The sequence below is a fragment of the Amphiura filiformis genome, chromosome 3 (genome assembly GCF_039555335.1).
Source record: "Amphiura filiformis chromosome 3, Afil_fr2py, whole genome shotgun sequence".
Taxonomy (NCBI): Eukaryota; Metazoa; Echinodermata; class Ophiuroidea; order Amphilepidida; family Amphiuridae; genus Amphiura; species Amphiura filiformis.
The window spans coordinates 69077051-69090308 of NC_092630.1; the positions used below are offsets into that span (position 1 = coordinate 69077051).

The window sequence follows — 13258 nt, forward strand, 5'->3', positions numbered from 1 at the left end:
AGCAACACCATATGTGTTATATTATTATCGTATTGAACAAACAATAAATTCAGAAAGAATTAAAACAATTTATTCTAATAACCAAAATAAAACCTATGCGTTTTCCATTTAAAAAAAGGACAGGCCTAGGGCTACTTCACATTGACTAGGCTAACGCGTATCGGGCTGAAAAGTATCGTAAAGTTTAAAAACAAAAAAGGGCGGTTTTAGAAAATGGGATAACAAAAAGTTAACACCTAGTATCAACATCAAGTTCGCGGGTTTTAGAAAAGGACATCTATGAATATCAAACTGCAATATTTCACTTCAACACAGAAAGTCTCAAAAAATTTCAAAACGTACTACAAAACATTGTGTTTTTAGAGTAATAATCACAAACATCAGCTATGGTTGATGAAAAAGGATGTCGACCCCAGACACGGAAATGCCAATTTTCACTGCCGTCGTTGGTGGCGCGCTGTATTTGGAATCGCGAGAATTGCATGGTAGGGAAAATGAAGGAAATTCATGTTATTTAATAATGTTACTTGTTATTTCTTGTTATTATTTGGATGAAATAAGAATCACAAAATGTTCTGGTAACCATGAACGGGATTCATTCATATATTTTCATGACTAAACATGTTATGAATTCTGGCTGCAAGCATCATGTTATACAATGGTGTACACACAATTTGTAGTAAGCGAGACTCACAACACTGTGAGTCTTGAATATATCTAAATGGTGGCATATGGTGTGTTTTAGGCCATAGTAACCAGAGATTTCCGGTACAGTGTGATGAGGCCTGGAGATTTGTCATAGTGCACTATGAATCTCCTTGTTTTTTTAAGCTACATATTTACCTAAATGGCTATACTCAAATGTTGCATTCAACACAAATGTCCTTGCATCTGTTACTGATAGAATCTTGAATGTTTCAGTATGCCATGGCTCATACGTAGTAGATGTCACCATAATCTCATCACCTTCCTCCCAATCAGTATCCTCTTCAACTGTGATGGTGTCATCACCAGGTGCCACAGGTGTTGCTAGGTGTGTCCAGTACACACTGCGATTTTGACCATGAATGTCAAGACCACCAAATGAACCTATGGGGAAAAAATGCTTTAGTGAAGTATGTGGTTGAGATTGCTCTTAAAATACTCATAGAGGAGGATATCATAATTGTACATATAGTTATTTGGCAACTGTGGTATAATTTGAATGCATACTATCCACAGACCACTGCAGCCTATCCATCAATGATCAAAGTTCTTTGTATGCTATGAATTCTTGTATAATCATGAGATCCAATCGTTTGTGTCTATAACACAATGCCAGCATTGTGTGCCTTCACGTATACGCCATAGAGCATTGCGTGTCTTTGCGAAAAACCGTAAAAATATGCAGTATGTGTGTAGCAGTTTTGTCTGTCACACTTCATGGAACAATCAGCCCTCATTATTGGGTGATGCTGAGAATTTGACTGTTTGTGGTTAGTCTGTAGTAGTCTGTGATACTGCCAAGTTAGTCTGTCTTGTTTACCTTTTCCACCCATATTGTGCATATCACTTTTTGGGAGTGAAATTGAACAAAATGATACATGTGTACTGAGATGTTGATGCGTCTAATGCACATGCCCAGAAGGTGGGGTGCATTAGACACATCAACATCCTATAGTACAAGTGTATAATTTTGTACAGTTTCTCGAGCAACAAGTAATATGCATTTATTAACCTATTTCATACACAAGAAAAAAATCCTGTGATTTTTGCTATTTTTAAAACAAAATTGTCACTAAAATGTTGGAAAATTCAAGCAAATATAAAATTGTCACTAAAATGTTGGAAAATGCAAGCAAATATAAATGCATCCATGCGTCCAAAAGCACAGCGTGTATTACGCGGAGTGTGCGCCTGTGCAATTATACAATATTTATGAAATACACAACAAATGAAACAAAAACCTGGGCACTTAATATCATCAAAGTCAATTGATTAAATATGCTTATAAAACCCACTAATTGATTGATGATTGATTAACTTTTAGTTGGTTGTTTAATTGATTGTTTAATTTATTGATACCTACCTATTGCTTTGGATCCTAAGTTTGGACCATTAGGCAGTGGAATATCTTCAGTAAAATGATTTCCTTCTAGTAGAATATGCACATTATGGGTGAAAGGTTCCTCTTCACTGTAGCCAATAATTAAGCGCCCTCCTTGTATCAGTATGTATGTTGCAGTGATGATGAAATCGTGTGTGTCATCCAATTCCAATGTGCCGTATATGAAGAGTTTTCTCATGACGGGTAGGTCAGTGTCAGCCACAACATATGTGCCTGTTATAGAGAAAAAAAGGGACTCCCTGTCTAGTGTGTTGAGACTTGTGGGCTTAATTGCCTGTATGAAGTGCACTACAACTCACTGCATTTTTCTTTACGTTAGGTTAAATTAAAACCATCTTAGTTGACCAAACATGTGAAGGTCAATATTAACCTTTTCTTTTTACTCAACATGAGATTACACTAAGGCAAAACAGAATTATTAATACAAGTGGATATTCATACACATGATAATGAACAGTGATAATGAATAGTTTTGTTTCATAATAATAAAAAAAAAATCAAGTGCTATTGTGAGTAGGTATTGTTATAAATAAGATATGATAAAAGCTTGAAATTTGTCCAATTATCTAATTCATGTTTTTCTCTAAATTGTCTTACCTGGTAATATCATCACATCTTCACCATCTTGAGGTAGTGCCCCACTGTAACTCCCATCGCCTGTATTACTCCCCCACCCAGCAGGAGTATTTTCCCATGTCTTAACATCTGACCACAAAGACACATTGCTAGGACGACTTGAGGTATTGCCAAAATCTGGCAGCTCTGGAGGGGAGAAGGCACGGCGTGCATACAATCCTTGTAGAAGCAACGATATACGCCAAGATTAACACTTAGGTCGGCATTAGAGCGACCTTTGCCTGAAACTGTAACACAAAGAAGAAAATAAATTATTGCCTGATTCTTATTCCTTTGCAATTTACTTTTAATTGCAAAAGGAAATTTGTATCAAAACTGTATTTGCAAATTTATAAACTATTCACATTCACTCATCATATTTCCAATCTGCAAACGTCTAGTCTTCCTCTTGCACTACTACTGTGTTTCACCTCAAGTTGAGAGTAACGCAATGTTGGATTTCGTAATGGCAGATTCAAATCGCGCACTAACCTAATCCAGCGGGCGTATATACACATACTGAAGAAGGGTGATTTGTTCATATGCTGGTGACGCAACCATGTAAAGTCTGCCACAACAATGTCCAACATGACGTTAATCTCAAATGAGACGAGACATTGTATAGCAGGAAATATTCGTGAGGATTTTATTTTTGCCTTTTTTGCAGTTAATTTCAGAACCAAGAACCAAGTCTGCAAAAATATTGTTTTACCCATATACTTTAATGTGTAACTGTTTGTTATCGCTAAAATAAAAAAACAGAACAACTGCTCGATCAGAAAAATTAGTACCAAGAAAATATCATGCTTTACAATATTTGAAAAGACCTAAACTGAAAGATAATCAACAATATTGATCTTTATTGAATACTACTTAGTAGTATTTTCTGATTACTTGTTTTTGGTAGAAGGAGACAAAATAAGATAAGATGTTTTAAACATGTACTTTATTTGACAACACATTTTACAAACAAAACAAGAATGCATACAGCTCATGAGTACATGGTAGAGATCATTTTTATCCTCCATTAGCATCTTTGGTCAAATTTCTGTGACAAATATTTATACATTAAAAAGCAATGATAATAGACTATACTTACTGAGATATGTGAAGACCTTGGTACTGTTGTCAAAATTCCAGTCTCCATGATCATCAGCATCATAGCTTGAACTGCTGCGGTGCCATTCCGTATGTCACCAGTAAGGGAAAATACATCAGGTTTTTGAGTAAAATTATGATTCATCAGAACAAAATTTCCATCACTGAATTCTTCAAATCTAGCATCATAGCTTATATTGGTCAGATGATCACGGTCTTCAAAGAACCAGCGGTAGTTATCACCATCGATGAGTGTGATCATCCATCCATTACCATGTGTGAGCCTCTTCTCGCGAAAATTGATATAACTTGCTCCATTGTCATTGACAAATACACTACGCTTGTATTTAAGCGATGTTGGAAGGGGCTTATTGAATGCCAATCGATGGAATGTCACGGTTTCATCACAAACTGCTCCGGGCAAGCTGCTGGATCCAAATTGTGAATCACCCCAGTCACAGTGATCTGCTGGTAGATTAGGATTGTATGGCAGCAATTTATAATTGGCACTTTCCCCTAATAGGGTACCATCAAGATCTTCCAACCAACATTCATGTTGCCACAGCCATAGGGCTTTGTTGGGTGAATTGTAATACTCAATATTTTTTAATCTGCTTTGGTAACCGCCCTGATCTTGTTTGCAATGGCCACAAGCACGGATTGCAGCACATCCAACCCGATCAAAGTTCATGAATTTGACGCCATCAACGGTAAGATGTCTGCTTTTAGGAAGTTGAACTCCTGCTGCCGTGCAAGAGGTTTCAGACACAGCAATGTCACTGTGAGCAATGATGACAGAATCTTTAATGAATGGACCACCCCATGCATCCCATGAAGTCTGGTATTCCACACCAGACTCAGTTGCATCTGATATTAGGAAATTGTAGATTCGTACAGCACCAACTTCAACTGCCTCTGCACTCTCTCCACATGCCAAACAGTAAGGTTATGAAACTCTGCAGGAGCAGATGCCAATGATGAGCTACATCCACCACCTTCTTTTGGATAATACACAGGGAATATCCACAGTCCATACCAACCTAATGAATGTGCCGAGTTGTTACGAAACTCAAGTACTGGAATATTTCGAGGACATACACTAGATGTATATGACGGACCTCCAGGGCGTTCTGGGGCATTGTACCAGAAACCAAAATGAGAGCAGCCAGCAGCTGCATTATGTCTGACTATGTTGTCGGGATTAGTGATCCAGTATGCTGCAGGGGTGACATCAACATTAAGCAGACTACTGCTGGGGCGGACAAATATGGCTAAATTGTACTGGATGATATTATTGGTCTCTATGCCATCTTCCAAGAAGTATGCATGACCCAAGATTTTGTATGCCACATTATGTTCAACAAGAAGGTTATGTACACCATGAATGGTGACAGCTCTGTTGAAGGTGTCATGAACAGAGCATCCCCGGACATAATTACCGGTCACATCGCCATTGAGATGGAAATGTATTGGATAACGACCCAAACGGAAAGCTTGACCTGCGTGTGTGACCTCTATGTATGAGAGAGGCGTCCAGTGGCAAGATGTTTGTCCTTTTCTTTAGCGAATAGCATAATGGCAGCACCATACTGATCATTTGCAGTCTCTTCCCCAAATTTACCTTGGAAACAAGTCTGGGTTGCAAATTGACCTGTGGATGGAACAAATATTTGAGTAGTGATAAGATGACATTCTTTAGCAGCTTCATATCTTTACAAGCAGGGTAATATGACACCAAATTGAGGGTCGATAAATTGTAAATTTGATATTTTTCCATGAATTATGTATCCATATCATCGACCGTATCACATATTGACGCATTTCGAGAAAATTGAATTTGAAAATTTAGCGATTTTCATTTGCTGCATAATCTTGATTAAAACATTATTGTCAATTAAAACCTGGTTAAAAGTAATGCAAATATACCATATTTTCAATGTAATTCACTTATCACTATCAGAGTATAACTTATTCTGAAAAAAAAATCTCAAATGTTGAATGTTGAATACGGTCAATGATATTATGGAATACATTGCCCAGTTAAACATTTAAAAAATGGGAAACCAGTGTTGAGCTTTCAAACATGTTTGTTTCCCTGAACATGAAAAACTAGCATGTAAGAAGCTTTTTCTGCTAATCATCCGTTATTAATATTTTTATCACAGTCAAGGGTAAAATATGTTTCAAACCATACAAAAATATGGTAAAATTGCAAAATAGGTTAGGTATACAACTTAAGCTTTGTGAAAGCATAGATTAATAAAATTTCAATATATTTCAAACACTTTTCTCTAAAACCAAATAAATTTATCAGTTACAAAGATGATTTGTTAACTAGTTAACAACTAATTAGTTAACTAGTTAACTAGACGAAGAAAAAAAAAATCTTCCCTGATCAGGATTTGAACCTGGAACTTCTGGGTTTCAGTCTAGCATTCTTACTTACCTGTATTAAACTCTTCTTCACACGCTTCTATTGTTTCTGTCCATTCAGAATCAACTGATCCACGGACAACCACATTCCTGGTAAGCAAACCAACTTCTGCCCTGGTTTCCAAGGTAACCCCATTAATAATCTGCACCATAGAGATGTGGTCATATTTAACAGCAGGCTCAAAGTCCAGTGTCATACCATCACCAGACACAGCTGTGCAAAAGAAAGCAAGTGTGATAATGGGCATTCTCAGTCAGTGGCTGTGGTTTAGCTTTTAAGTGCTGAATTCTATTGGTTTCTGCATGCCGTCTATCACACGGTAGAAAGTGTTTAGTTATAAAATAATATTTAACTGACTAACAACGAGAATAAACCAAATGAATTTTTGTTTTTTCTATCATCTACCATTTGATAGATGACACTCAGGTCCAATATTTTATCATAGTTGCCGGCATCCAATACTCAAAAAACATTGGACCTGACTGTTTGTCTATCACATGGTAGAGGATAGTAAAACAAAAATTCATATCACTTATTATTCTCTAATTTTTAAACAGCTATAATAATCTTGTCAATCTGATTGATCCTCATATCTGAGCAGTGTTATATCTTGTAATACATATGGGCATGAATATGCGTAAGAATACATATGATGCACAGCAGTGATCACAGCGCTTAGCTCAGTATTTTGTGTTTGCTTGGGTAAATGAGGACTTATTGGACTCACCAACTTCATGCACAGGAGTGAACTTGATAAAAATGGTTACAAAATGGTCATACATTTCAACTAAACATAATTTTAAGGTTGATCTGTTTTGAGACCCAGCTATGTATCTAACACCTGATATAACATGGTAGATACCATTAATTGGAATGTGCAAGTTCCACTAAAATTATGGTTAAATTACAATGTTATATCAGGTGATATATAGACAGTTCACTTTTATTCTCTAACTCCATGTCAGGTATCCACAAAAGAGGCACACTTTAGTCCTGTGCTATAGTGGGTGTACTCCTGATTCTACACAATACAGAATTATAAATTTAATTACTTTTATAGGTTTTGATTAAAATTATTCTGTTTAGCCAGATGAAACAAAGATAAATCTACATCCTTCACTGGAAAAACAACAAAAAACAAGACGTGTGATATCCATGTGACATTCAGACAAATCCACATGACAGTCATGTGACATTCATGTGGTACCTCACTCACCTGTAATGGTCAGCTCTTCATTTTCCCTTCGACTATGCCTGTCACCAGTAGATGCAATCACAATACCGTATGACATTCATATGGTACCTCCCTCACCGGTAATGGTCAGCTCTTCATTTTCCCTTTGACTATGCCTGTCACCAGTAGATGCAATCACAATACCATATGACATTCATGTGGTACATCACTCACCTGTAATGGTCAGCTCTTCATTTTCCCTTTGACTATGCCTGTCACCAGTAGATGCAATCACAATACCCGTACGACATTCATATGGTACATCACTCACCTGTAATAGTCAGCTCTTCATTTTCCCTTTGACTATGCCTGTCACCAGTAGATGCAATCACAATACCGTATGACATTCATATGGTACATCACTCACCTGTAATGGTCAGCTCTTCATTTTCCCTTTGACTATGCCTGTCACTAGTAGATGCAATCACAATACTGTATGACATTCATATGATACATCACTCACCTGTAATAGTCAGCTCTTCATTTTCCCTTTGACTATGCCTGTCACCAGTAGATGCAATCACAATACCGTATGACATTCATATGCTACCTCCCTCACCTGTAATGGTCAGCTCTTCATTTTCCCTTTGACTATGCCTGTCACCAGTAGATGCTATCACAATACCGTATGACATTCATATGGTACCTCCCTCACCTGTAATGGTCAGCTCTTCATTTTCCCTTTGACTATGCCTGTCACCAGTAGATGCAATCACAATACCGTATGACATTCATATGGTACATCACTCACCTGTAATAGTCAGCTCTTCATTTTCCCTTTGACTATGCCTGTCACCAGTAGATGCAATCACAATACCGTATGACATTCATGTGGTACATCACTCACCTGTAATGGTCAGCTCTTCATTTTCCCTTTGACTATGCCTGTCACCAGTAGATGCTATCACAATACCGTATGACATTCATATGGTACCTCACTCACCTGTAATAGTCAGCTCTTCATTTTCCCTTTGACTATGCCTGTCACCAGTAGATGCAATCACAATACCGTATGACATTCATATGGTACCTCACTCACCTGTAATGGTCAGCTCTTCATTTTCCCTTTGACTATGCCTGTCACCAGTAGATGCAATCATAATATCGTATGACATTCATATGGTACCTCACTCACCTGTAATGGTCAGCTCTTCATTTTCCCTTTGACTATGCCTGTCACCAGTAGATGCAATCACAATACCGTATGACATTCATATGGTACCTCCCTCACCTGTAATGGTCAGCTCTTCATTTTCCCTTTGACTATGCCTGTCACCAGTAGATGCAATCACAATACCGTATGACATTCATATGGTACATCACTCACCTGTAATAGTCAGCTCTTCATTTTCCCTTTGACTATGCCTGTCACCAGTAGATGCAATCACAATACCGTATGACATTCATGTGGTACATCACTCACCTGTAATGGTCAGCTCTTCATTATCCCTTTGACTATGCCTGTCACCAGTAGATGCTATCACAATACCGTATGACATTCATATGGTACTTCACTCACCTGTAATAGTAAGCTCTTCATTTTCCCTTTGACTATGCCTGTCACCAGTAGATGCAATCACAATACCGTATGACATTCATGTGGTACCTCACTCACCTGTAATGGTCAGCTCTTCATTTTCCCTTTGACTATGCCCGTCACCAGTAGATGCAATCACAATACTGTATGACATTCATATGGTACCTCACTCACCTGTAATGGTCAGCTCTTCATTTTCCCTTTGACTATGCCTGTCACCAGTAGATGCAATCATAATATCGTATGACATTCATATGGTACATCACTCACCTGTAATAATCAGCTCTTCATTTTCCTTTGACTATGCCTGTCACCAGTAGATGCAATCACAATACCGTATGACATTCATATGGTACCTCACTCACCTGTAATGGTCAGCTCTTCATTTTCCCTTTGACTATGTCTGTCACCAGTAGATGCAATCACAATACCGTATGACATTCATATGGTACCTCACTCACCTGTAATGATCAGCTCTTCTTTTTCCCTTTGACTATGCCTGTCACCAGTAGATGCAATCACAATACCGTATGACATTCATATGGTACCTCACTCACCTGTAATGGTCAGCTCTTCATTTTCCCTTTGACTATGCCTGTCACCAGTAGATGCAATCACAATCTTATCATTGACATTCCATGTGATTGCTTGCTCCAGTGTCATCTTCATGTCACCAGCTTTGATGGTCTGTGCCAGATGGGTCCATGTCACTGGGACAGGCTTGCCTTGAAATATAGCAAACATCTGCTTATAACATTGGCATAGCCAGGATTTTTTCATGGGGGAGGGAGCTAATGTGACTTTCCAGGAAAACCAAATTTAACAGAAATTATAAAAAGTAGTAAAAAAAAGTCCTAAACATCATAAATATGCCCCCATTTCCCTCCCGCCCCCGACTATGCCAATTGTTTAGAAAACATTTAGAAATCATTTATCTACTACTTTAATTCCTCCTAAATTTCATTCTAATAAAGTAAGAGGAATTCACAAGTTAGATTACCTAATGAATACCTTTTTCCAATCAATACGTGTTGATGTTTATAACATGTCAATTGTAACACATTTTGAAACATATACACCATTCTGCTTCAATTCATGAGAGTCTTGGCTATTTTTTTGTTATTATTGTACAACATTGCGATATCTTTTGATTGGTTATGTATGCCTGATTTGTAGGCACATACTTCTGATGACATAACCACTTCAATATGCTCAGAAAGTGGAGGGATGAAATTGTAGATCATGAAATAAGCAAACTGGCATATGAAAATTTTGAGAGAGAAAACAAATCTTGATTCTTGCATATATTAATTGTGTCTTGCATTGTCTTATGCCCTGTTAGGTTGAAGCATATAGACTGCCTCCTTTTTTCATCTTTTAATATTATAACTGGCCACTTAGACACAGAGAGTTATCATGAGGACTTGTTATGATTGCCCGAGTACCAACTGTAAACTCGGTAGTTCAATGGTTAAAATCTGGACCGTAATCCAGCAACTGAGGTTCAATCCCAGCTGAGTCCTGATTTGTTCTCTCTCAAAACTTTCATATGCCAGTATGCTCGAGCCCAAAAATAAATATAAAGTCACAAAATTACTAGAATTACCATGTAGGTCTAGGGTTCCATTCCTGACTGCTATGGTTTTGGCTCCATACAACGGTAGCTCTTTTGATAGGACATGACCATGCATCATGATAGTAGCTTTATTCAAGTATGGTTCCTCTTCTGTTCCTATTTGAAGGCACCCACCATCTACAATAAGTATGTACTCAGCATTCAATGTGATGCTTGCTTGCTCATCATCAAATATCAAACATCCTCCTGAAAAGGAGAAAGAAGAGAACTGCTATAACTTTTCCTAATGCTATCATATTAAGAATTGCATTACAAAAATCATAGGCCTTCAAACAAAGAATAATTTTAAGCGCTATTTTTTTGCTTGCTGATTTCTAAGCTTTTGTCAGTTTCTAAACAACTTTACCTTGAATAAGAACCATCTTCAATACAGGTGTGTCCACGTCCATGAGGACCCTCTGTCCTGCCTTGATGACGATAAAGTCTCCTTTCACTGGTGGGTCTTTACCACCCCAAGTAAACCGCGATGACCATCGGTCTACATAATAATAGTCGGCATAATTCTGTGAAACAACAATGAGAGCACATTACATAAGCCAAAATGGTGTCATTTCTATGCAAAGTTTAATAACATCCATTGGTTCTCGCTATCTAAGAGTGCATGAAATTGGGGTTAAAGCTCTGTATCACATTGGGTATGTTGGAGTATATTATGAATTATCCAGTCGTAGAATTAGAAGGTAAATTATGAATAAAATACTGGACTGACCTTCCGAATTTTGCACATTTTCATCCAATCTCATTGGACTTCATCTGGCAACTGCACAGATGCTCTGGTATTGATCATAATTGAAGACTGATCATGTAGTAATACTAGCTGAATATTGATTATTGATGAATCCCATGCATGTGAAAGTTGAAATCTCACACAGGGATGTTATTGAGATCCTAGTAACATAGCTGACACACAGGGATGTACTTTGAGATCCTAGTAACACAGCTGATCAGCACCAATATCAAATTCACACAAGAGAAGTGCACAGGCGACAAATTTGCATTCCTTGATTCCTAGTAACACTAGCTGATCACACAGGTATGTACTTTGAGATCCTAGTCAACACTAGCTGATCACTACCTACATGTTTTTGAGATCCTAGTCAACACTAGCTTATCACACAGGGACTACTGCTCTGAGATCCTAGTAACAAACAAAGTTCAATCAGGGTGTAATTGATATCCTAGTGCAATAACAGGATGACACAGATGTACTTTGAGATGCCAGTAACACAATGAGATTAGATGAAAAAAGGTATCCTAGTAGCACTAACGGATCACATTAGGATGTTTGAGATCCTAGTAACACTAGCTGATCACACAGGGATGTACTTTGAGATCCTAGTAACACTAGCTGATCACACAGGGATGTACTTTGAGATCCTAGTAACACTAGCTGATCACACAGGGGTGTACTTTGAGATCCTAGTAACACTAGCGGATCACACAGGGATGTACTTTGAGATCCTAGTAACACTAGCTGATCACACAGGCATGTACTTTGAGATCCTAGTAACACTAGCTGATCACACAGGGGTGTACTTTGAGATCCTAGTAACACTAACTGATCACACAGGGATGTACTTTGAGATCCTAGTAACACTAGCTGATCACACAGGGATGTACTTTGAGATCCTAGTAGCACTAATGATCACACAGGGATGTACTTTGAGATCCTAGTAACACTAATGGATCACACAGGGATGTAATTTGAGCTGAGATCCTAGTAACACTAGCTGATCACACAGGGATGACTGACATGTCACCAGTCCCTTTGCAGGTGCCAGTCCAATGAGATGAGAGGGAATAGGGTCAGTCGAGTGATCACACAGGGATGTGCTTTGAGATCCTAGTAATACTAGCTGATCACACAGGGATGTACTTTGAGATCCTAGTAACACTAACTGATCACACAGGGATGTACTTTGAGATCCTAATAATACTAGCTGATCACACAGGGATGTACTCTGAGATCCTAGTAAGATCCTAGTAGCACTAGCTGATCACAAGGAGATGTACTTTGGCGAGAAAGTTTATAAAAACAATTCTAGAAATGATCTTCTCTCATATTTTGATCTCTTTGTTTTTTTTTTTTTAAAGTGTAACAGTTTCAATTAAGAATTGAGAATAAATCATTTCCAAATCACATGATTTGTTTTGAGTCAATTACCTGAGTGGCTATACCCTTGTTGCTAACTTCCACCCTGACTTTAGTTTTAATGGTTTCAGAATGCTCTCCTGTAAGACATGTAATCTTTGTAGCAGATTCGCATTTGTACTTCACACACTGTCCCTGCGATGGATACTTTGTTTCCTGTTGAACTGTGATGAAATACAATGTACATGAGCTGAGTTATATGGGACCATAATAGCTTGTACTTGATATTAAAGGCCCTAAACTGCATGATTAATTGACATTTTTAAGTTATGAGTATTATAAGGTTTGTGCAATCAGTGCTTACTAATCACTGTGGAGAGGTTCAGTATTGCCACTTTAGCATGTACACTAGCATAACATGAAAGTGGGGTTCTGATTGGCTCATTGAATCACAATCATGAAAAGCTGTAAAACACCTCATTTGCTAATCCAAGCCACATAATGT

At 37.8% G+C, this 13258-nt stretch overlaps 1 protein-coding gene across 1 annotated transcript in view; it reads right to left on the minus strand.

Annotated features, from left to right (window-relative positions):
- Positions 1 to 13258, minus strand: part of LOC140147459 (fibrocystin-L-like) — a 38236-nt gene that overhangs the window by 11083 nt on the left and 13895 nt on the right. The window contains 14 exon segments of the mRNA XM_072169237.1: positions 844 to 1089; positions 2069 to 2320; positions 2705 to 2879; positions 2882 to 2970; positions 3822 to 3890; positions 3893 to 4741; positions 4744 to 5347; positions 5350 to 5471; positions 6267 to 6467; positions 9583 to 9750; positions 10632 to 10847; positions 11008 to 11164; positions 12826 to 12927; positions 12929 to 12977. Of these exon segments, the coding sequence (XP_072025338.1) occupies positions 844 to 1089; positions 2069 to 2320; positions 2705 to 2879; positions 2882 to 2970; positions 3822 to 3890; positions 3893 to 4741; positions 4744 to 5347; positions 5350 to 5471; positions 6267 to 6467; positions 9583 to 9750; positions 10632 to 10847; positions 11008 to 11164; positions 12826 to 12927; positions 12929 to 12977 (3299 nt within the window).